The following is a 23,814-nucleotide window of genomic DNA, read 5'->3' on the forward strand; positions in this document are numbered from 1 at the left end:
GAATAGAATAGATATCACGTGTATAAATACATATCAACGTGGACATTCGTAGTAGAAATTGTAAGAAAAAATTGTTGGTAACAGGAGGCAACGGTTCCAAATTTGTTGGTCATTCGTCGGGCGAATTAATTTTCCAAGTCGTTTAAATATAGATAGCGATAACGGAGATTACAACCTGATGAGAGATCGCAATTTAGATATAGGTATAGATTGGATATTTACTACTCCGATTTTAAAGCGTCGACTAGTTTCCTTCGATTTCCAACTAGTTTGATTCTCCAATTCCAAATCCAACCGTTTCATCGTCCACTCCGTGACTGCTTCGTTTCGCATCTCCTCGCGGATGTTCACCGTTAGATTTATTCAAACGCGCGAGCCAGCCGAGTGATTTGAAATGCCGACCTAGCTCCCCTCCTTCGTTTTCCCGTTCATCGCATCCGTCTGCTCTGTTCGCGTTCTCGCGTGTTCTCCACCAACGTCTTTTATCTTTTTTTTCCTTTTCTTTCCTCTTTCTCAACCGTTCGTTTCTCTTTGGTATATCTGCTGCGCATGCATGGCATGAAATACGAATGCCGCGAGCGTTGGCGGAATCCGGGCACACGATCGGGAGGATGAATTGTAGGCCCTCGAGGAAACCTACGAGGCCGACCCGATGCTCCTGTCCTCCTTCCGTCAACCTCTCGTCCACTTTTGTCCTTTTCTTTCCTCCGTACAGCCGTTTCGCGTGGAAGTTTGAAAAGGTAGCGCGCTGAATGTTCCCAGCCTGTCAAAGTTTCCGCGTTGTTCCGTTAATCATCGATATTTTCCACCGTGTCACGATTCCGTCGATAGCTCGAGTATCGCGTGCGCTTACTGGCTACTTGAACATCCGGTGAACCTTGTGTCGGATACGCGCGTCGCGTAATTTGGGTCGTTACGCTACTGGGGACGCTACTTGTTAATCGTACCGCCGACTTTTTCTAAATACACCTCGGATAAATGAGGTTTCGATGTGCGTGGGCTTTTGTTTTCATTTTTGTTTTTGTTTTTGCTGTGATCTTGACCGAGAGAGATAAGAGTACGAAGTGGACGACGATTCCGATAGAAATCTAGACTTTTGGCGCTTGTCATTAAACATGTACAATTGCTGCTAATAAAAGCATTGCAACTGTTCTAAAAAGTAGCACACTTTCGCCTATAACAATGATAAATGTACACATCCGTTAATGAACTTTTACCTAATGTACGTTATCTAAATTCACGATTCAATTTCAATTAGTAACGCATTGCCATTATTACGCGTTAATGCTTAACCGATAAATAAGTAAAGTTTATTTTAACTAAAATCGACGTAGATAAAATGGCAAAGTGGAGTAAGGTGATCCAACAGTAAAATATCTAGGTCCGGGTGTAAGTGGCATCGGTCAGTAGAATCAGGTTGCATATGAATGTAGAGAGCGAACAGCAGGCACACTTATCGATGGCACTGTTCGATACTTGGTCGTGGCAGAAAGTTGTTTATACGGTATATTCCATGGATTTTCTCGCCGGTGCGTTAGTGAATGGAAGATCCTTATGGCAAAACGATCACGCGCGTTTACGTGCCGCACATATTCCTACTCGTACACGTACGTGCCTAATCCAGTATACACTGGTTGCTCTACAATAACACGTTTTAATTAAATTTGGCTTAATGACGTCTGGCTTAAAACAAATCGCTCGCGCTTCGTACACGCGATACCTTTCGTCGATCTGACAGGCAAGATCGAATATTCGACGTAAAGGCGTAAAAGAGAAAAAGGAAAAGGACAAGGAGGGGCCGAGGAAGGGTACAAAAAGCTAGCTGCATGGTCGTTACAGATCGATAAAAAGGTTTTTAAAAGTTACACGAACTACACCTTGTCCGTTGTAAACGGGCGCTGGTGCTGTTATCGCGAAGACGATCGCTTCGAACGACACACGATTACTTCCCGTAATTTGCGCCCGCCATTTATTTAACGCGAACGCTTTATAAACGGCGGACGTATTACGCGAAGAAGCATCTTATTACGACGATATGTTGCTCGACGGACGACATCGGAGATAGATCCCTCCCGAATTGTCCTCGCTCACGGTAGACGGTAATAAATTTCACCGATAATTGCGACGCTGCAGGCCGATTGCGGATAATAGAATTTATAAAAGCTCGTCGTCTCGTTAGATGGAATTAGAAAGTGGAATGACCACTTTTAGACACAACGCTACGGTCGTGTCGCAAGAACAATGAGACGTTATTGTCAGTCATTTTCGTTAATACACGCGTTAATGTCTGTCATTAACGCGGGTAGCGACCGTTTCGATTCTCGTCGTGGCGAATTTTTCCGGGGAAGACGTTCGATGGTACAGTAGTACCGTGGGTATAAATATTCATGACTTTGCGCAATACGTCGGGTATGAGTTTCGTTCGATGATGGCAACTAAGATACAAAGTACACATACGTGGTATACGTTATTTCGCATCTGCACGAGCAAGATGAAACAATGTGCATCCTTAACGATGGTGATTAAATCGAAGGTGAGCTTTCTTTGGACACGTTAAAAAGATAATTTTCCCATTATTCTTTCCCCCATTTAACCTACGAGTTATGTTTCTTTCCGTAATTTTTTAAGTTCCTGATAAAACGGGTTATCGAACACCTTGATAGTCGATACTCGAAAGACAACAATTCCTTGTCCTATTGTTCGCAACTAATATCGAAGTTAGCAGTCACCGAAAAAAATCTTTTCCCTTTCGAAGATACAACGTGCTTTAGTTTCGTGCAAGTTTCGTCCTGTATGAAGCTATTCTCAAAGGATAGATAATAGATAGAAAAAAACCGCTGTGCTCGATTGACAAAATCGTTAACCTAACCGCCAAGCTATCGATCGAACCGCTCGAACCGTTCGAACCGCTCGAATCGCTCGAACTCGAAGCACACACGTATCGCTGGTCTTACTACCGTCTAAACGCAGATCGCGACTACTCTACGTATTACGCAACTTGTAAGTCTTGTGCAGTCTTGAATATCATCGCGTCAATCTTCGCGGAGGCTGGTTCGCGTACCCTTTCCTCCAGTTATATTGGCCGTTCCACGGATCGCGATAAACTCCGCCAATAGCCGAAGACCAGTCGTCGTGGTCGTCGTCGTGGCCGTGCGGTGGTTGATAATTTGCAGGCTTTACACTTCAATAAATTCGCGTATCTTATCGCATCGTTATGTTCTCGGCGCGGCACGGTCAGATAGAGAGGAAGAAGGCTGCAGGCAGCGCGGCGTTCCCCGAGTCAGCCGAGTCGAACGATCGTTCTCGCGCTGACAATGAATCCCATATTCTGTTTGGCCTGTCTTTAATGGCTCCGGCCGTCACATCGTAGCAAGTTCAACGATCGTTGGGCACCGTTACTTTTCTAGCCATGGCGACCGTGAGGGAAGAGGCCGTCGCGTAGCGCGGAGAACCGCGTTAGTCTGTGCAGGCCGCTGGATTTTTGGCTATTTTCGACTTCAAAGTCCCTCCACTTCCTCCAAGCCTTTCCTCTGGCCGTTCCTCGTTTGGTGCGCGTGCACGGGAAGAAGAACACGCTCGTCTGGCTAATTTCAAATGCTTTATTTTCACGACCGGTTTATCGGCATTGACTGCTGCCGCTAACTGTATAACTTAGGAGTGGCCGATACGCGGCAACGTAGACGTCTCTATCCGGTGCACGCCGAAGGCACCTACGTATCCGCGGATGGAACGAAATCTTTGATTCTAATACCATCGATATCGAGCGTGTAACGGATGAACCAACCTGCCTCTTGGTATAATACATTCCAGATATACGATGTCATGTACGTGTCTTGTAACGTCTGATAAAAGCAATCATATACGCGAACAAATTGATATCGCTGGATGAGTCGATGAGTTGTCGGACAAATCAGATCATAAAACGAGTAAAAGTGAAACCTTATTTCCATCGATTCGTTGCCTGCAACTAAATTGAAAATTACACGTGTATTTAGACGCTAGCTTCTTCCTACGTGATTTTGGAAGAACGTTGACTGGCGATATAAAAATACCTTTCGCCGCGCGAAGAATCGTGGAAAGTTTCGTTAAGTTAATCCATAGTTTCGTTAAGCGATCCGGTTAGAATTTTCGACGTGGCACGGCATGTTGGATTATTAATCGTTTTAACGTTTTGCTTCTTTCACGCAACGAACGATACATGAAAAATGTGGTTTATTCGTAAAAATAAAAATAAACGAACTTTCAAGCATTTCGTTCAACGTATTTTTCTAACGTTCGACCGCTTTCTCTTGTTTCCTCCCCTCCTCTCCCCAGCGTTTTCCCATTCTTCGTACGAATCGTTGTATTTGTTTTATCTCGCTTCATCTTCCGTTCCATAAAATTGTTCGTTTTGTACATCTTGATCCAATGGCTGGCGATATAGTAGCTATTTTGCGCGCAACAGTGGTTCTTGGAAATTGGAAACGAATAAAATTTACCGCTCTTCCTCTTCTTCTTCCATTCGATACAGCGAAGAAAGTTTGTCATTAACCTCGAGTATACCTCGTGCCATTTGTCACCGTGACATCTACGATGGCAAAGAGAAAAAAGAGTTGACCGCGAGATAGCGACGACGGGATGGTTTAATGACGAATAAAACACTGAAATCCGTCGTACCCTTGTCGGTTCAAAATTCTGATAAAAATGTGTCATCTTCGCAAACTATATGTCATCTAGTTTGCAAGTCTATAATGTTACGTTTCGCTGTAGAATATGTGTGTTATACAGCGTCGTTACACGTATAATTGTCATCATCGTTTCTATCAACAATGAAACATTTCAAGTGTAGAATTCAAGTATGGAACGTAAAATCGAAAGAACGAGTCTATTTCAGTATACATTTAAACTTTAATAGCGAAATATCTAAAGTCCATAGTTGTATAAATGTACGGATATATGTACGTACCATGAAAGATTTCGAAAAGGAAATTTGTGTTGGTTTCTTGTATGTATATGGGAGAACACGTGTGTAATCGTGTGTAATCGTGGGTAATCGTGCGTAATCGTGCGTAATCGCGAAAAGACAGGTAGAACGGAGACGTTTCCACACAGCCGCTAATTAGCTGGCCTTTCGCGCTCGAGAAGTCGAAGAGAGGAGGAAACCTGTGAGAGCATCTCTATTTTTCAGGAGAGGAAAGAATTTAATTCGCGTCGGTTCAACCGCCGACAGAAAGGATTAGCAGAAGCATGGAAATATCAATAGCCCCGCGTCCGTCAATCGGTCGACGCGACGCACGTAATACTCGCGGCTCGGTCGGCCATTTCCGTGCGCGGTCGGGCGGTCTCGGCCGGTTAGCATTGTCCCGCGTTGTCAGTTTGCGGCAAGCAAGCATCGCGTCTATGTCGTGCGTTCCCGTTCGAGTAGCCGGTCAGCGGGAAAATGTGACCATTCAAAAAGTTGGCCGTCCTGCCGTTGAAAATTCTCGCTCGCCTGTCACCGTTTCGAAGCGTTTCGAAAGAATCACGCGCGGTAAGTGGCGCATTCGTGTGTACAGTGGTTCGAGTATCCGGTTCCACTCGTTCGTAGTGTCGTCGTATGTTCGCGCGGTGGTGTGACAGTGTTTTTGGTGGTTCTCGTGATCGTACGTGATTCGTTCGGATAATTTCCATCCTGCGGATCGTATCCAACGACGAAAAACCGGTAACTTGTGCGGTCTTTCTCGATGTGAGATGTTTTAATCGGAAGAACTCGGAGCGACGTGTCGGTATGTCTTGGTGTACGTTGACTCCGGGTCGAAAGTCCTTGAACCCCAAGTTTTTCGGGCGTTTATCTTGATCGCGGCGACAGCGCTGGAGAAAAAAGCTCGCCGAGTTTTACGCTCGAAATATTCGGACGACGCCGCGACGCGACGTCCGCGGCTCGTCGTAACGCTTCGCTGCAGGTAACTGCCAATCGATGTACGTATTTCTGACGGACTGTTTGATCACGTGATGATCTTCCGAGGCATATCGAAACGCTGTGGAGTTTTAACCGGTATACTCGTCGTCGTGAAATAAAATCGATCCTAAAGTATCCTAGAAAATTAGCGGAATTCAACTAACGTTGCGTGTACAGGTTAGAAAATTAGTCTGTATTATTAAACGTGTTATTAGATCGGAAACTACATTTATCGAAAGCATTTGCAATTCAACGAATCGAGGTTCATTCTCCCCTATCGATCGATTATGACCTCAATTTTCACAGATTTCGAAGTATTCTCAAGACGGATAAACTTAGACTCATCGATAACCAATCGTGTATTCGTAATGTATACGCGTGTATACCAACGAAGAGAAAGAATATTTCGCAAAGTTTTAACTTCAAAATCTATTCATCGACTCTTCGTCCATGAATAACGTTCGATTTTTCTTTCCCAACATTATACATAGTTCTCCCGTACATGTATAATAGGTGCATGCATCGATACATACATACTCTGTTCTTTCTCTAACAAACTCCCTTTCTAAGAGGTAGGAAGTTTATCCATGCCTGTAAACAGAATAATTATACGGAACGTGTTTACGTTCGTGGCGTAGCTAAGTTCAGTTCGATCAACTTTTCCTTATAGCATCTGAATGTAAATACCATCGTCGCTAATGTAAAGTAAAGAAGATTAATACGATTTGCCAGTGATGGGCGGAGGGCATCGAATAAAATTGACGCGTCGCTTTCTGCCGAGCAAATGGATCTCGCGAGGTTCTGCATAATTAAACGTAGCTGACCGCGGTCGAGTATCTACGCGAATGGTTATTTATATAAATGCTTTATTTCACCCGCGTGTTTATATACCGACCGTTTTCAAATTTAAATCCTCGTTGTGGTGGTATCCGAGGCAACCCGAGAACGTTTCCCTGTGATGGTGTTATCTTTTGAAGAAACGTTTGATTATTTTTCCCCTTTATAATATCGTATATGTCAAAGGATTTGCATATATCTGTCGGTCTTTCTTAAAACTCCTTAGGTTTAAAAGAGTTTCACCAACTTTATAATTATACAACTTTATTATTAAGCATACCACCTACTCATAGGTGGTAAACAAGGTTAGGCACTTTCTCTTTGAAATTGAACGACAAAGAAACGAGATTGCATTCCGTCCTGTCGTCTTATTTACGATATTGCTGTTTAAAATCGAACAAAACAATGATTTATCAAAAGTATGTAATAGCAATTTGAAACGACGAAATTGTATCGTTATTTTCTAATTCGAAGTATTGGAAGGTCGATAAATAAATGGAAGCGGTAAATTATTTTATTCATATATCGATGGTTTCGTTGCTTTCCTGTTCCTGAAATTAGTTGGTAAAGCGAGATAAGACGAAAGAAATAAATATAAATTCAATTAATTATCGCGTATGTTTCTGTCTGCGAGCACATAGGTATATCTAATTAATTTGAAAATATTGATCAGATCATTAACGATGTGCAAATTGGGTAGAAATTGTAAAAATATATTAGTAGCGAAGTAACGAAAATGTAATAAATGTCGATTCCAATGTTCGTTTTATTTCATAGAGATTGTTCGTTCTGATCGATGCTTGGTCATTTGTTGCGCATTTTCACGTCGCCCTTCGCTTTTTGGAATATTTGTTCGTTCGCCTTTTTCGTATTATCAAATTTTTTGACAATTGATTACACTCCAAGCGTTATTATTTAACTCAGTCTCAGTTATAACGGATATTGAAACCGTCGAATCGGAATAATTTTTATATAAAAGTACTGTATTATTAGAATTAAATATGTCGGTATTAAACTCTTTATTCTCTTAAATTTTGTAAATGTAGAATGCGAGTAAAAATACAATATAGATTTAAAGGAATATTATCGAAATAGTCGAATCCGAAACCTTTTAATCAATTTTAAATCAATAGATTTCAACTAATTGGATTAAGCAAACCCGATGGCAACATTCTTTTCTTCTTTTAATATATACACGTCTTGCGTATTTACCGAAGGTTTAATTAAATTTATTCATGGAAAATTTCACTTTACTCGTTATACTCTTATTGGTGCAAAAAGTAACGGGATGAAAGGATCATCAGTTGCTTTGAGTCGTGTACTCGACAATTATATTTTGCGCTATCGGATAGAATCGTCTATTTTTGTTCAGTTCTGCGTAATAATCGGCACGTACGAGTACGTTGAAAATTATTTCTTCGTTTTATCGGCTGAACAATAACATTCTCGGATACCTTTTTAAATATTCCATCACCTAGAAAGGAAGTAGCGTAATTTCCACTTACAAATGGAAATTTTAATCGAAGGAGCCATAACACAACGATACGATAACATATAGCGAATAATACGATGCGACCAACGATGCGAAATTTCGATTGCAATTCATCGATTCGATTTTCAGCAGGTTGAACGTATTACACTCTCGCTGCATTATGAAAAGAAGAAGAAGATGCTTTCTCTAGTGATTGCTAGAGACTTGGCACGGATCGTCACTCTTAGGGAACGAAAGTTTATGACCGCGAAAAAAGTTCGGTTGCGCGTAATGGGTTTTCAAGGTAAGACAGATCGTAATAAGCCCTTGAAGCTCCGGGCGCTAGTCGTGCCATAAGATCGATGTTGCAAGAAACCTACGGGTCTGCGTGTTATGATTGTTAAGGTTTTATTCAGTCGTTATAGCATCGGTCGTTAGTGAACCCTTTATTTCAACTTCTCTGCGCGGAGTTACGATTTCGAATTCCTGTTTTCCGCATCGCTTTCGCAGATATCTCGCAGCTAACTCTATCTGTCGTTCAGCGTAAAGAAAAACGCGCGCGCGCGAGTAAGGGTAAAAGAGAGAGAGGGGGGGAGAGAGAGAGAATAGGGAGGAAAGACGCGAAGATCTTAGTAGGAGTCGTTTACTCTCCGTTGGAAAACCTTTGAGAAGCATCAATAATTTATAAGGTGGACTCTTGGAACGCGATCTCATCGTGGAAACTCTGGAAGACTCGACGAAATGAAGCGACTTGCTGCCTACGAGGGAGGAACACGGGACACCTTTGGCATTCCTCGACTTTTGATTCGTCGCCGTATAATCGTGCTCCGTTAGCAGCTTTTGATCCGTCGAGTTACTGAATTTCCAGGACCAAAGTCCCTTTAACCATGGAGACGAGGGATAGTCGAACCATGGGACCGGGAAATCGCGATGTCTGCTCCCTGAAATTCGTGCGAAGAGATAAGTTTCTGTTTTCGAACATCTGAGGACGGATTACACGGCTACTGGGTAGTTTGAGGTCGATCGTGGCGAACGTCGCGTCGTGTTTCTGTTTAGTTTCGATTCCGCAGGTGTTAACTGTTAAGTTATTAGGGAGCCGGCGTAGACTGTTAAATTCACCGTGGATGTGTCTGTATTTGCCTGCGTATCTCGTTAGGAAGTTTGCAATCCTGTCTCGAATAGAGAAAGACTTTGTTACAGAAAGTGGAATGTATCGCTTAAGACATCGCGTTTTATCATTCGGAGGTTACTTTCAGCTGTTACGGTAAAATTAATTCGATCAAAGATTTAGATTAAGCGCGGGCTTCGTCTAATTAAGAACGTGTTATCGTTATCTATACATCTACGTAGTTTGGTATTAAAACTGTCGAGAGTTAAAAATTATTATATATCATAAAAAATAGAGTATATAAAAAAGCATCGGTGATTGACATTGTAAACGTAATATTATTTTCTTTTGATATTATCCGATATTTTGTAGATGTTAAAGAATAAAAACTGTATCGTTTATGGATTTTAAATTTCGGCAAGAAATTTTCCTGAAAATATGTTGGAATGGATCGATCGTACGGTATAAAAGTGAAAGAGTCGCTTACATTTTTGTGCTATAACGTCTATAAACAAGCGTATGAGAACTCAGCCGGGCGAAATCGATTTCCCAAAATTCCCTGAACTCGAAACAAAGAGAACAGAGAAACGGTGATGGTCTTTGCGCGGAACAAATTACCCGACTTGGTCCGGTACACGTTTGACAAATCTTGGCTGTATCGCTGATTTAAAGAACCATTCTGTCGGGTTCGCCAGTCCCGACCGGCTTCCCTCTCAGCTGATTCGATCTCGTTTCTGGTCTCTCCTTTCCGTCTGTCCTCTTTCTTCCGTGTCGCTTCCTCCCTCTCTCTTTCCCGCGTACACGGCGTAACACATCGTCGTTGTCCGTTGTTACTGGCTTACCTTCTCCTCGGGGCATAGTCCGCATAACCGAGTTCCACGGCCAGATGGGGCGCGCGTTTCGCGCGAGCTAACGCGTTCCGGCGAATTTAAATCAACATTACGCTCGAACCGATACACGCCGATCGCCAACGAGCAATTAGGTAACGCAGGCAAATGTTTCGATCGCCTTCCGCGTTTCTTCTCCAACTGACCGAAACTTTGAGCGATTCGAATCACTCGCGCAATCTCTTGTTCCGAGGTTTTGCTCTCTGCTGACTTTATCGATTCCTCGATAACCTACGAGGCAATTACTTTCTTCTCGTTTGATTACTTGGAAAGTTGTTGGAAAGTTTTTATGCACTTCGTTAGCGAAGACTATATTTCGGTGGGTATTTGTAGACCAAGAGAGAGACAGAGAGAGAGAGAGAGAGAGAGAGACAGAGAGCGGAAGTTTGGAACGATAATCGGATTCGAATAGAAGGTAACAAGGATACTTGCACGTACTTGTACTTTTCCGCCAAGTCGTTCTTTTACTCGTGCCATGCGTAAATCAAAGTAGTAGCAGTAAAATAAAGTACTTTTAAATGGTAATAAACTTGATACACGTAATTCTAATTAGTTCGGTACAGCAATACGAAAGTACGGAACTAGCTTTCGGTGAGAACGGTCGTAGGGAAATTACGCGACGAAACTAATCCAAGTACGTAGTTACGATCAGAGATATCGCTGCTCGATACGGGCTCGGACGGATCGCGCAAATATTGCAATTATTCAACGATATTTATTTTCCTATGTCGTCGCATGGTTCAGCCAGCGCTGCTGCACAATCGCCGTGAATCGATGTTAGCTACCACACGTAGTAGCCGGTCTATAATGTTAGCCGGATATGCGTATTCCTTATCGTTTGGAGTCCGCGAGGCGGAGGATCCGAGGGCGCTGAATTTGAATCGAGGCTCACCGCCGCTCGTAAATCTGCCATCGGAGCAAAAAACGGGCGGAATGTGATCTTCGGCCGGCGCGCGAGCGCTTCCAAGCTCGTTATCAAGACGAGTGCACCTGGTATCCTTGTTCCTGCTGCGGATTCCCAGGAGGCCTCCATCCGATGTTTACGAGGGATCGTGGTTGTCGTAAGTAGGTACTCGGTCGTCCCTCTTTGCTCTCTTCCTCGACTGTTCCGTCTGGCTCCATGGCACGAGCAGGCGGCGATATGGTCCTCGTGGTAGCCGGAACGGATCCACTCGAGATCCTTTTCACGTGCTTCAGCCACGTACAAGTCTGCGACACTGCCTCGAAATGTCAGAGTTCGTATACGGATATACAGCGCGTTTCGTTTCCACCTAGCTACCTCTTCTTTCGACTAAGCTCTTTTTCGATTCCTCGCCTCTTGGATAGAGATGGAAACGAGTCTCTGTAGGCGGCCGGTGATCTCTCGCAGCGGCGACGAACGTCGCTGGCCGGATCGACGAGGAAGCGGGCCTAGTGTAGTGAGCCTAAATGGGACGATCAGTCGCGGTTCTTTCGCGGATTCGCTGACTTTCATACGCGTTTCAGGGTCTTGGATCACTTTCGATGACTTTGGACGGCTTTGGATGGAATTGATTGGCTGTTTTGTCTCGATACACGGGAAATTTTGCAGAAGAAAGAACAAGGAGTAGTAGCGATGCAGCTTGAGAATATTCGAGAATATCGTTATGGACACGATTCGCTTATAACCTATTGTTATATAACCTAACTATCGGTTTATGTTGGTGGGTACGATCGTGGTCAACAATGTCCTTGCTACGGTAGTTGCAATGCTACGAGTATAGCGGCGCGATCGCCGTCGCGCTAAATGCCAAATTACTTTTCTCCCGTGTGGGAAATTTCGGTGTTCGTGCCGACGGCCAATTTCTTTCTCACAGGATTGTTGGTCGTCGTGTTCCTTTTGATCGTGTTCGTCGGCTGGAAAAGAGCCTGAAACGGAGGCGAAAAGAAAGACGGGCAAACGTATTCTGCTCCGTGGTCACGAAACGATTACAGGTTCGCCCGCCAACTTCGAACTCGGATGCGAACGACCTGTACGCTGGATCCTGCTTTCCCTTTTCCTTCCACCTTTCCCTCTCTCCTTCTTTCGCTCTTGTTTCGTCGTTGCCCGCGTACACACGCGACCACGCACACGTCACGCTTCTTCGGTATTCGCGAAACCAGTTCACGTGCCGTGATCTTCGGCGTGATCGCCGCGAACCGCGATCTCGATCTTTGCGCGCGTTCCCGCGTCCTAGCTAATCGTTTTTGGCCGATCGATTCGTGCCTATGTTGCTAGATCTCTTCTGCACGGAGATACGTGTATCGCGATACGCGTACGAGATACACGTCCGGCAATAAAACGTGGGAACATACTCATCCATCTAATTTCGTAGCGTTGATAGATATCGATACGATGGATGTTGATCGTTTTGTCTTTGGTTGGCAATATTTTTCTCCTTCAATTACACGTTCTCGAGCGGAGATTTCCTTTTTTGCAAGAATATTACCTAGTTTTTACTTATCGGTTACGCAAAAGAAGCTATTTAAAAAAAATAGAAAGTTAAAAATACCAATAATTTAACAACAAGAAAAAAGACAAGAGAAAAACGAACTTTCCTGCACCTCCTTTTATGTTTTACTGTATACTATAACCTGTATATATAGAGTATATATACTCTATACCGTTGTAACTTCCATGCGAACGACGAAATTCGTTTCCGTATATTCACTTTGTACGAAAACAGATAGTTGTTAGCGACCAAAGTACCGTATCGATGCGTGTGATTGCATTTTATCCATAACGAGTAAACCTTATCGTTATTGTAAAAACAATTTTAATCGTTCGAGACACTGTCGGAGCTAGTTTACGCGTTCTATCCTGCGTTCTAGCCTGTAAAATGCGCAGGAAAGATTTGGTCGGTTAAATTTCTCGACAGGAGAATCTTTTGAGAAAGAAAATCACGTTTCATTGAAAATTTCCAATCGAAAATTTTAAATGTTCTTTCGACGCAACGGTTGCGGGAGCCAACAGCCGTGTGTATGGTAATAGATTTTCATCGTGCGAAGCTGCTTTGGTATGCGAGTTCCTCGCACACCGTTATCCTTTTTCATTGAAACTGGTTTTTTCGCTTTTGCATCCGTAGTGGCGGGCTCGGCTGGCACAGGAAGCGGACCATGTAAATATGTGTAAACAATTTATCGACGTAAGAGCATGCCACGTTGCTGTCGCGATATATCCCGTCCACGAACATGGAGTAATTAATGTCCTCTTGACAGCTCGCGTTGCGTTACTTTGCGGGGTCCGGTGAAAAGCGAATCTTCGCGTTATGAAGATGAAACAGATCGATAGATTTCGATTTTAATTAAATGCGAAAATAATTAATATTTTAATAAATGTCGAAATTAACGACAATTTAATAATTCGTATGAAAAATGTTATTTTGAATGAAAAATATCGAAGAAGCAAATTCCGAATGTTAAAACACTGAGAAAAGGTGTACGATTATTCTCGTATAACGTAATGAAACACGGTTAGAAGAAGAATCGTTAAGGAAATGTTATGCACGGACTATTATGCTTTTCTTTGTAAATTAGTTCGGTTTGCCGAGCGAATTCTTGGAAGGAAATCATCGTTGTTATTTGAAAACGAGGTCGCCGTTTTTTGTAAATGTAGTTATTACCGATCGTTTTAATTTATTCCGTTCACTCGTCTCGTATTTTACGTTTTGGTCGCTTTGCTCGAATCTGTTCTCGTCAATTTTGTTCTCGAGCTAAAGAAAGCAAAATGCTCGGAGCTGCTTTGGCTCGTCCAGCCGACAAGAGTGCTTACTCGGTGTTGTTGGATAGGTCATAACTCTCGTTGACATGTCGCGCGGGGGATGGACCAAGAACAGGCAATTAATTACAAGCTCGCTTAATTAAAGAGGGTCTTTGCGTTTCAGACACGAGAGCTCCACTTTCAGAGCTATGGCATCGCGAGTGCACTTGGTTCTCTCCTGTGTCACGGACGTAACTTTGATCCACTTTGTCTGTCTTTCTATACTTCTTTGAAAACACCGCCATTTTTAAAAACTTTTATCATTGCGCCGTTCTCCAGAATCATTTTATCCGCCGTTTCGTCGAGAGATCGTTTCGTCCACCCTTTCCCTAAGAAACAATCAAACGACCCCTAACTCCACTTTGTTTTTACATCACGGACGTTTCGATTATACTCTTGTACGGCCTCCTTCTCTCGAAACTCTTCGATCGATACGGTGATTAAAAAAAAAAAGAAAAAAAAAAAAGGGAGAAATAAACATGATGACTGTTACAGGCTAACGGCTGTTATTGAGACAGCAATTCACGGCGACGGCAAAATTAATTTACGCGAACGGTGAAGCAGGTCCGTAATCGAAAGCGTTCTGGCAGTAACTATGCCGTGCAAATGGAATTTCGATATGCCTCGATTTACTTTCGACGCGTTTAAATCGCGTATCTCACGTGTCCGTGCCGTGACCATGTGCTTTCAGTTTCTGCCTCGAAAGTAGCCGCGCAACGGCACGCTGTGCTGCAACCAATGATGAATCAAATCGCTCACTGAAGTATCCAAAGTATCTCTCGAATCTCACGGTCGACTCGCGGAGCTACCTACGATCAAGTAGCGCATAAAGGAAGCGCATAAAGGAAGCGCTTGAACGCGTGTCCGTCGACGCTTTCGGCAAGAATCGTGGAGAAATGGCGTTGACACCGACACGTTGCCGTGGCGGAGGCGGCGAGAACCTTCCGGAAGACATCGCGAACGAGGACGAGGTGGCAAACTCCGGTAATTTGGAGCCTCTGAGCGATTCCTGCGGCGAAAGCGACATGGAGGGTCTCGATCTCTCTCTGTTCGAGCCCCAGGTCGACACCAGTTCCTGGTGCGATTCCCGGATACACGCAGGCACTCTTCATATCCTGGTCCATTACTGTGGTAAGCTCTGGTATTTTTCAACGCGCCTCGTTTCGCGTTGAAGCCTCTCTTCCGCGCAAACAACCGACGATCACGCTGACTAGGAACATTTAAACTCGGTTTAATTAAAAATTGATTTTCACGCGTTAGACGAATTGGACGAATGCGGTTCTTGGCGAGAAAAAATAAATTTTCTTTTGGGAGAAAATTGGTTTTAGCGAGTCGAGAATATTTGACAAGTGGAACTTTTTAGAGGAACGTTGATTTTACCCCGTCAAAAGCATTGATCGGTAAGTTAAACTTTTCCTTTTTCTCCTTCCTTTTTTTGTTAGATGAATGATTTTTACGCTTGACGAATATCTCCATATGTAGAGAAAATGTAGTCGTTCGAGCAGCGTGGCCAGCGAATTATCCTTCAACAAGCAACCAAAAACGATAGCTCGAAATTGATTTGCGAATACGCTGTTGTACGTAGCTATTGCCAGCGATAGACTCCCGAACGACCATTACGGCGATCAGTGCTGCTCGGTACTCGTCACAGGTTCAACACGATATCTCCCAGCTAGAAAACGAGAAGGCAGTGTTGGTCGCGACCTCACCTGCGAAACTAAGTATATGTACATTACCGTATATATCTGCGCGTTCGATGCACTTGCGCTATTATTTCTGGTCCGCGGGCCAACCGTTGCTATTAACATACAATGCCGGCTACGATACCGAGCCACTCGCGCACGAATATTCCTCGAGCGTGATTTACCAGCGCGAATTAATCTGCCGCGTTAAATGAAAATCCGAAGAGGAGAGTGGCACGTGTATCGCGAACGCGCGGCTGCGTGGGTGCCTCGCAGTCTGTGTAGGGAGTCAAACGCATCTGGAAGATGGGATGCTACGGATACAGAAGAGATCTCGGAATTTTTTCGGGTTATGTAATGAGAATGTGGCTCGGATCTGGCGAGATTGAACCACGCTACCAAGGGGGATATTTGCGTTGCGAAACGTTTACATCTGTGTGTACGTTGGATGCGTGCAGGATGCTGAAACGGGTTGTGTTTGGTGTTGCGGCGCGTTTAGAATATCACGAGTTGTGTTTCGATGAAGTCGTTAGCGAGATGACTTCTGCTGTAGATTGTTGGTACAGCGTTTTATCGCTTTGGCGTTGATTTGATGTTTTTCGTTTCTTTTATCTTTCTTTTTTTCTTTTTTTTTTTTTTTATTATAGGAGTTATGTAGTACTGCGTAGAATTGTACATAGCAGGTAGTTGGGCCAAAACGCTTCGAAGCTTCGAAAAGATAAAAATGGAGGAAAACGTTGTCGATTAAACAAACACGGATGCTTAGTTACCGGTTGCTCCTTCGTACCGACGAGATAATTCTCTCGCATTAGCCAACCGTAATTTGCGCGTTATTCGTATTTTCGTATCACTTGGCTACCGCATACCGGCACGACCGCGAAGAAAAACGAACACTCGCGAGGATCGCAAGAACCAGGATCGGGAAAGAACGGTTCGGGTGATCGATTCTCGGCGGGGACCAATTAAATCGTGATTCAGCGTGGATGTAACGTGTAGCGCCGGCAGGAACGCTGCCCGCAGATATAATCTCTTCGATCGCAATAAATCGATGTAGGTAAATAAGTCGCGTCCTTTCTACCACGATCCGTCCTCCTTTCTCCTTTCATTACGCAGTTGCACGCGGAGAATTTTCTTCTCTACGCGTCTCTGTATACGAGCTTTGCCGGTTGCTCGAGGTATCAAGAGTGTAACACTGGCTTCGTGAGTTGAGAACGAGTATGTAGCACGTAGTGGTAGCGATCGTGCCGGGTAGGTAATCCAGTCGTTCAATCTGAGCGATCGCGTTTTATTTAAAGCCTTCGCTTCATCGTAGAATCTGATCAATGGGAAAACCTCTGTTTACGTTTGATGAACGACGAGAAAGGAACGACGGCGACTAGAAGCGGGAAGAGATCGATACTTTCTTGATATTTCTTCCTTGCTCGTGAAAGAGTTCGTAATACTATATATGTGACGGCCGGTCACAGTGGACGGTCAAGACGGGAAATCTCTTATGGATTGTGAACGAGGAAGTGACGATGTGTTGGACACTTTAAGAGTAATTCTTACGTTTCTTTAATCGATCGATTGTTAGCGATAAAATTCTACAATTTATTTCGTTTTTATAATGCAATGCGTGGTTGTTGTTAATTCATGACAGCTGAGTGGTTTTACGATCAAAGGCTTCGATATAATGATTTATAAAATTGACAAGTTCAAACAGATGAGTTGATGAGTTCAAAATTCAACCGATTTATTATTCTGTCGTGGCGATAGTAGATAGAAATCAGCAAACTTCCTCTTTATTTACTTTTCTAATTTTACCGCGTTATGTGAAATGTTCTTAATGGTCTACTTCAGACCTGTTTATCTTTCAAGTTAATCTGTTAGCGTTATTATCGTTATTACGAGTTTTTATATAACGTTCGCGAAACATTTTTATTATAAATAGCTCCGTGAGCATAAATACACGCGCCCTTTTATTACGTGTTCGAAACGACGACTTCTAATTATGACGTACGTATCGTCAGATATTTAAATTCACTTTCGTATTTTACTATCATTTCATACGGTCATCGTCGAAAAGTTATCGTTTTGCACGTTCGCGGAGAGGACAAAATTGGAAAGATAAATCATAGAGGGATAGAATAGACGATCGATTCATCGAACTCCATTAACCGAGGTCGTATCACGATATTCAGAAACTTCATTTCCAACGTGGCAGAAAGCGTTGCTCTCGTTATAAGTCTAGCTTCGCACCGAACGAAAAGGTCGATGTCGAGCTCGTTCGTGCGGTTAATTAAAAACGTCAGTGCGATAATTATGGCGTCGCCGTTGAGTGATTGCGATTTGTCTTCGCAAATGGGAAGAACCGATCCGAACCGACCATTGTTGATTGTCTACAGAATAATTAGTAGACGCGATTTTAAACTTGAACTTGGGTGGACTTGGATAGGATAGAACGCAATTGCAGTTTCAGTTACGAACCGTGAAATATTTTTATGTTAGTTCTCACGATTTGTTCTACTTTTAATAGGCGTTGCTCGCTATAGTTTCATAGCATTGAAACGATACCAATGCGTATTAATTATTCAGTGTTGACCGAAACCCTCAAAATTGCAAACGTTTTTAAATAACTGAAAAGTTTCCAGTATAATAGACGATTATCTTCTAAAGAAAGATAAATCTATTACACCTACACGTTATTACACCACGTTCTAAGATCGTATGAAAGCTACATATCTGTAAAACAAGAATGTAATGTAATATAAGAATGGATGTAACGTATACGATCGATCTATAGTTGGCACAAACTTTAAATGTGAAATTAGAACGCTTCCTTTACGATAACTTATATAATACCTGCATTACGCATAACGTATCGAACGTATGACATCTCTAAGACGGTCTTGTGACTTGCAGAACTTTGAATTATGCCGACGATATTACGTACATAGATCAGAAACCAGTTCGAATGCCACGTAAACCGAGTAGCGTTTCACCAACACGAACGAACATTATCGCAAAGTCGTGTGCCTTATTTAACTACTCTCTTCGAGTCTGTATTTTCAGATCGGAGAAATAGCGACGACGTTCGCGTATTGCTCTTCTTCGCGGTGGCAGATATCCGATATCGCATTATCCGTGATCTACCAATACTTGAAATAAATCGAACTGACCCAAATTCTCGGATTTAACAACTTTCCCGAAAATTTTCCACAAGCTCTAATTCGTTCTTAGATTTTTTTTTTCTCCCGTTTCTCGTATCTGTTACTCGATAGTAGAAACTACAGAACGAGTACTCGTGATCGTTACATTTGCAAAAGGTTCGTATATTTTTATCATAGTTATTTTCCACCGAAAGAGGTGAATGAACTTGCGTATATCGAGCGTCGATGACCAATCCTCTCTGCCATTCCACCGAAATAACAAATGCTTCGGATAACGTAAAAGAGATTGTATACCTGTTGAAGTTGATGATCAATTTCAAGTGGAACGTACATTTAGATAGGTACAGGTACGCGTACACGTACGTGTGGTTTCAGATATACGAAGATATATGGTATGAGCGTGATGCGATATGTGGTATGCGTGCGATAATTGTAAGAGTGCGGTACAATGAAAGAGCGAGTGGATGAGTCAGTCAGTGTCAAAGAGTAAAGAGTAAAGAGCTGAAAACGATGGAGTAGCTGCCAAGAATTAAACTGTAACACCAGAATAATTTATCGTTGGATAAAGCGCAGGATTTCACTCTCGTTTCAACATCGATTAAATTTTATTCAAAAGTTCGACTCCTAGCTTTATAGGTAAAATTAGGTTCCTTGCTTTTTATATAAACGATCTTAAAAAAAGAGAGTTTGCAAGTTACTTATACTCGCTGGGATAATAGATATTCTGGAATGGATATTTGAGTGCATTGTATATGTCGCGGGTGTATGTGCCCAGTGGGAAATAAAATCTATTGTTTTTCAAGTATGACCGTGCGCGAAAACAATTAGCACTCAGTCGCAATAGTACGGTACCTGCGTGGAATAAAACTTTATTATTTGTATTTTTAATATGCATATGTTTACGTATATGTATGTATATGTATTTAATATGTATACGGTCGTTGGAAGGTGGCTAGAATAATAGTAATAATAATAATAAAACGTAATTGGTTAGTAAAAATTAAAAAAATAAAAAAAAATAGTAAAAGTAAAAGTCGCATTAAATCAACGAAATTTCATAGAACGGATCTGACATTCGAAAACGGGCGCTTTGTCAGCGACAGTATTCTTATTTTTCACGACATATAAATATGCAAATATGCGTGTAACTGTTGCAACAATTATAAATTCTTTTCTAAGCATATCGTAATATTCGCAAAATGATACATTTCTATATTTTCTCGCGATGTAACGTACATCGAGAAAGACAAATCGACATCTTCGTAAAATTACTTACTGGATGAAACGGCGGATCCGATAAGCGGAAAATCCTGATTCGATTATAGCGCGTTGCTCTCGTTTCGAGTATGAGCCCGAGAGTCGCGGATTGTCGTTGCACTTGCAAGTGCAACGGGAACACATGCTTTTCTAATGGAAGTGTCAGCTGCAGCGATACGATTTGCGTTTCACGCGGGCCAATATCATTCGGTTTAATTTCTTCGTTTAATTATTTAGTTATTTATTTAATGGGATCGTTAATCACGTCCAAAAGCCTACGATGTAACATTGCTCTTATCGTAATTTATTCTAATTTATCAACAGCTTATAAACTTAAATGTTTCCTCTATTTTCAAAAGTTTGTTCCATTTTCTGTTGGCAGATAATTTTAATTTTTGATACTCCATTTTCCATATAATTTTACATATTGATCGTGTAAACTTATATCCCACGTATAATCTTATCAACTTGTTACACAATTTTGTGAAAAGAATTTGTGAAATGACAGGATGTTGGAGAACGAGTAGAATGGAAAAATTCAATTACTACTCTAACAGACTTTGATTATTCGTAATTTATCCGTCGTGGATGTGCAATCACCTTTAAACAACGTATTCATTGCGAAAATTATAAAATTCGTGATATGTCTGGCGGATCCGAATATGTAGAAATTTCAAGGGAGCTTTTCACGTAAACCGAAGAGAGGTTCGGAAGGATGAATCTAGCGAAACGAAGTCACGCCAAGAATTAATTATTCGAAATGAACAGCACTCGCCGATGGCGGGTCCATTAAAAGCAGGAAATTGTTCGGGGCTTAACGTCCCGTTTATGGCGGGTATATTTTGACCGTTTCTCCATCTACCAAATCGGCAGTAAAACACGAGTCGTATACTGGTTCTTAGGGCTATCTGTTACGATTGGCCAGCGTAATTGACAGCATAACCGTCCATAAATTATTTTCTAGCGCATCCCTGTTTTTTATCCTTCGAACGCGCGATCGTTACTGCGTAATGTCGTTGCATGAATATAATTAACAACGTGTTAGCGACTGTTCCTCCTTCCTGCATGCAATTATCCTCGTGCAACCTATTTCACGATTAGTTTGCATCACGCTATGGCAAACAACAGGCGTGCAGCTCGGTTCAAGGAAATCCTGTCCTTTTATGTGTATCGCCTTTTACGTTTCATCTCTTCCTGTAAAACGTGTTAATCTTGTAATTTCAAAACCCCGAAGAGCTTTTAATCCTTCGTACAATCGACTTGTTCGCGAATGGGCCGGCCAGAAAAGAATGCCGAGTCGAGGAGGGCTTGTAAAGCCGATCCTGTTGATATCGCGAACTGTACGTGATTTCCTGTGACATGACGGTTTAATGCGATAGGAGGGACGATTGAAAAGCAGATACAATTGAAAGCAGCAAAATTGCATAAAACTGAACTGGTTTAACTCGATTTGCTTAAGTACGCCTGTTATTCGTTAAGCGTGATCGATTTTAACGACAAACTACAGTTGTAGCGACAAATTTTCAATTTTCTTAATTTTCCAATCAACGTCGTACCGAGTGTCACTACCGTTCTGCTACGTGCTCGTTGCGTCCATTCACTGGGTGGGGGGGTGGGCCGATACCTGAACTGACGCAAGGTGTTCGACCTTTTGGAAGGGTCGCCATGTTCCTTCGGGTCACAAACTTGTCACAAACTCGTGCCGTTACATATATCTCGAAATAGCCCTTCGGAAATCTCGAATTCGTAGCACGTATTCGACCATTGAGTGGGAAAGAAACAAAGATTCTAAAATTCTAAATGCAGTTTACTATTCCCTAATATTCTCAGATCGATCGTTACTCAGAAATAGCTTTCTTTCTCGATCGTGCTATAACCCTTACCTTCTTCTTCGTTCTTTGTATCGTGACTCCGCACGGAATATATTCGCCCTATCTACGTATTATATAGTCCTTGTAATCCACTTGCTCTATCGATCAGGATTCTGTCAGAAACAAATTCTGTCATAAGCAACAAGTCAACAGAATATCTCTTCAAGATTGTTAATCCTGAAAAATCGGTATATACTCGAGTTAACTTATTTACGCCCTTAAGAGGTATCCAGCATCAGGAACACGTTTCGTGGAAAGTTTATGACGTCAGGTTAGATCGAGCTCAGTGGGACGAGTTAAGAGAAGAGTAGTAGTATGTATCTCTCTCGGGAAACTTGTTCGATAATTGAAAGAGTCGCGGTTTTCTCCGGCGAGTTATCGCGAGCGAACGCCGAAAGGAATTCGTCGCGGTTAATCTGTTCAATAAAGCTGCAGTTATAATCCTCGTTAATTTGTAGGCTCCGAGAAATTGGAGCATTCACGAAAGTCCGATATTCTCTGCCTTGCTCGCTAATAGCGAAAAGAACCGACAGACAGCCATGTGACCTAATTGAATCCCATCGCGATTATTTAAGCCTTGGACTCGATTATTTTCTCTCCAGTCGATACGGCGTTCCTTTTTCCCCCTTTTTGTCATTTCCATTTGTTCGTATGACTATATCGATGCGTTGCACTCGATTAACCAAATGCTCTCAAAGTCTCGAACGTTAGTCCCTTCCTTCCTTTCACTCTAATTTATCTTCGCCGTAAGCTGTCTTTATCGTTGATGTAAGGAGAGTAAGAGTACGCGATGCGAAGAATTTGTTTTCTGCTGGTCATTTAAAAGAAGAAACAAATAGTATTCAAGCAAAATATTTATTATTTAAATACTATTTAAATCGATTTCAAACTGGATGAAAATATTTTTAAGCAATCTACATCACTTCAAATTCTGAAAATCATCGATATACGGCACATTGTATGCAATAGCAACGAAGCGTTGTACGTCGACGGCGATAGAGAATGCCGGGTAAATGCGCGTTGATTTGCGACATAGAAAACTACAGACTAAACACTGAAAGTAACAATTACACGTTGGTTTGTGACGTAGAAAAGTAGAAGTGGAATTTTCTCTTGGAATAATGCCGCGCTCATGAGTGCCGCTGCATAGTTTATGTTTCACAGTAACGAACCATGAAGTAGAATTTGATTATGGGAATGACGCATAATCACTGAAATAGAAAAGTGAATTTTCTCAAATAGAAATTTAAATTACTTTAATAATGAGACGTTCCGTCAGATATTTAACGTCAAAAGGTACAGTTTACGTACTTGGCAGCGAGGAAATGTAAAATATTCGCATAATAAAAGTAATTATTCGAACAATCTACCTACCTATCGCACTACTCCCTGAAGGAGGCAATGCTTAATTAAAAAGCGATAATATTTTTTTCTTTCAACTCGTTTCCGTCTCAAACGAATGAAACGTTAATGCAACGACGATAAAAATTATATATCAACAGGTATACGATTTTCGATGATTTTTTACGCTCTTCTTGATAGGTATTTATCATTTATTTTTGTTTTTACTTGAAAACTTTGATTGACCCTAAAACCTGAAACAGTAACGAAACATTATTTTCATTAATTCGGTTTTATCTTTTTAGCGTAATCAACTTTTGTTTATGTAATTTCGTGTTCGATAAAACTACTACTACTGCTACTACCACCACCGTCACTGCTCTAGGAATTAAAAACTGTCAAGACCAGAAACATTCGAGAAAACATAGAATTACTACGTCGTGCGATACAATGCTGAAATTATACTGTCGTTCGTTATTCAGGGTAATTAGAAGGAATTAACTAGAAATTTGTTTTTTGTGAAAGCAAAATTACCAG

At 42.0% G+C, this 23,814-nt stretch overlaps 1 protein-coding gene across 11 annotated transcripts in view; it reads left to right on the forward strand.

Moving 5' to 3' along the window:
• LOC122565716 (ras GTPase-activating protein raskol) overlaps window positions 1-23,814 on the forward strand; it is a 259,030-nt gene that overhangs the window by 68,430 nt on the left and 166,786 nt on the right. For 3 of the 11 annotated variants that reach the window (XM_043721973.1, XM_043721974.1, XM_043721978.1), the window contains exons 1-2: window positions 5,390-5,937; window positions 14,669-15,108. The exons of 5 other annotated variants lie outside the window; for them this stretch is intronic. In XM_043721973.1, coding sequence (XP_043577908.1) covers window positions 14,874-15,108 — 235 coding nt within the window. In that variant the 5' untranslated portion in view covers window positions 5,390-5,937; window positions 14,669-14,873. Of the gene's footprint in view, window positions 1-5,388; window positions 5,938-14,668; window positions 15,109-23,814 lie in introns of those variants that run through there. 3 more of the 11 variants (XM_043721971.1, XM_043721972.1, XM_043721983.1) reach the window with 2 other exon arrangements.

Source organism: Bombus pyrosoma, linkage group LG3 (assembly GCF_014825855.1).
Source record: "Bombus pyrosoma isolate SC7728 linkage group LG3, ASM1482585v1, whole genome shotgun sequence".
NCBI lineage: Eukaryota > Metazoa > Arthropoda > Insecta > Hymenoptera > Apidae > Bombus > Bombus pyrosoma.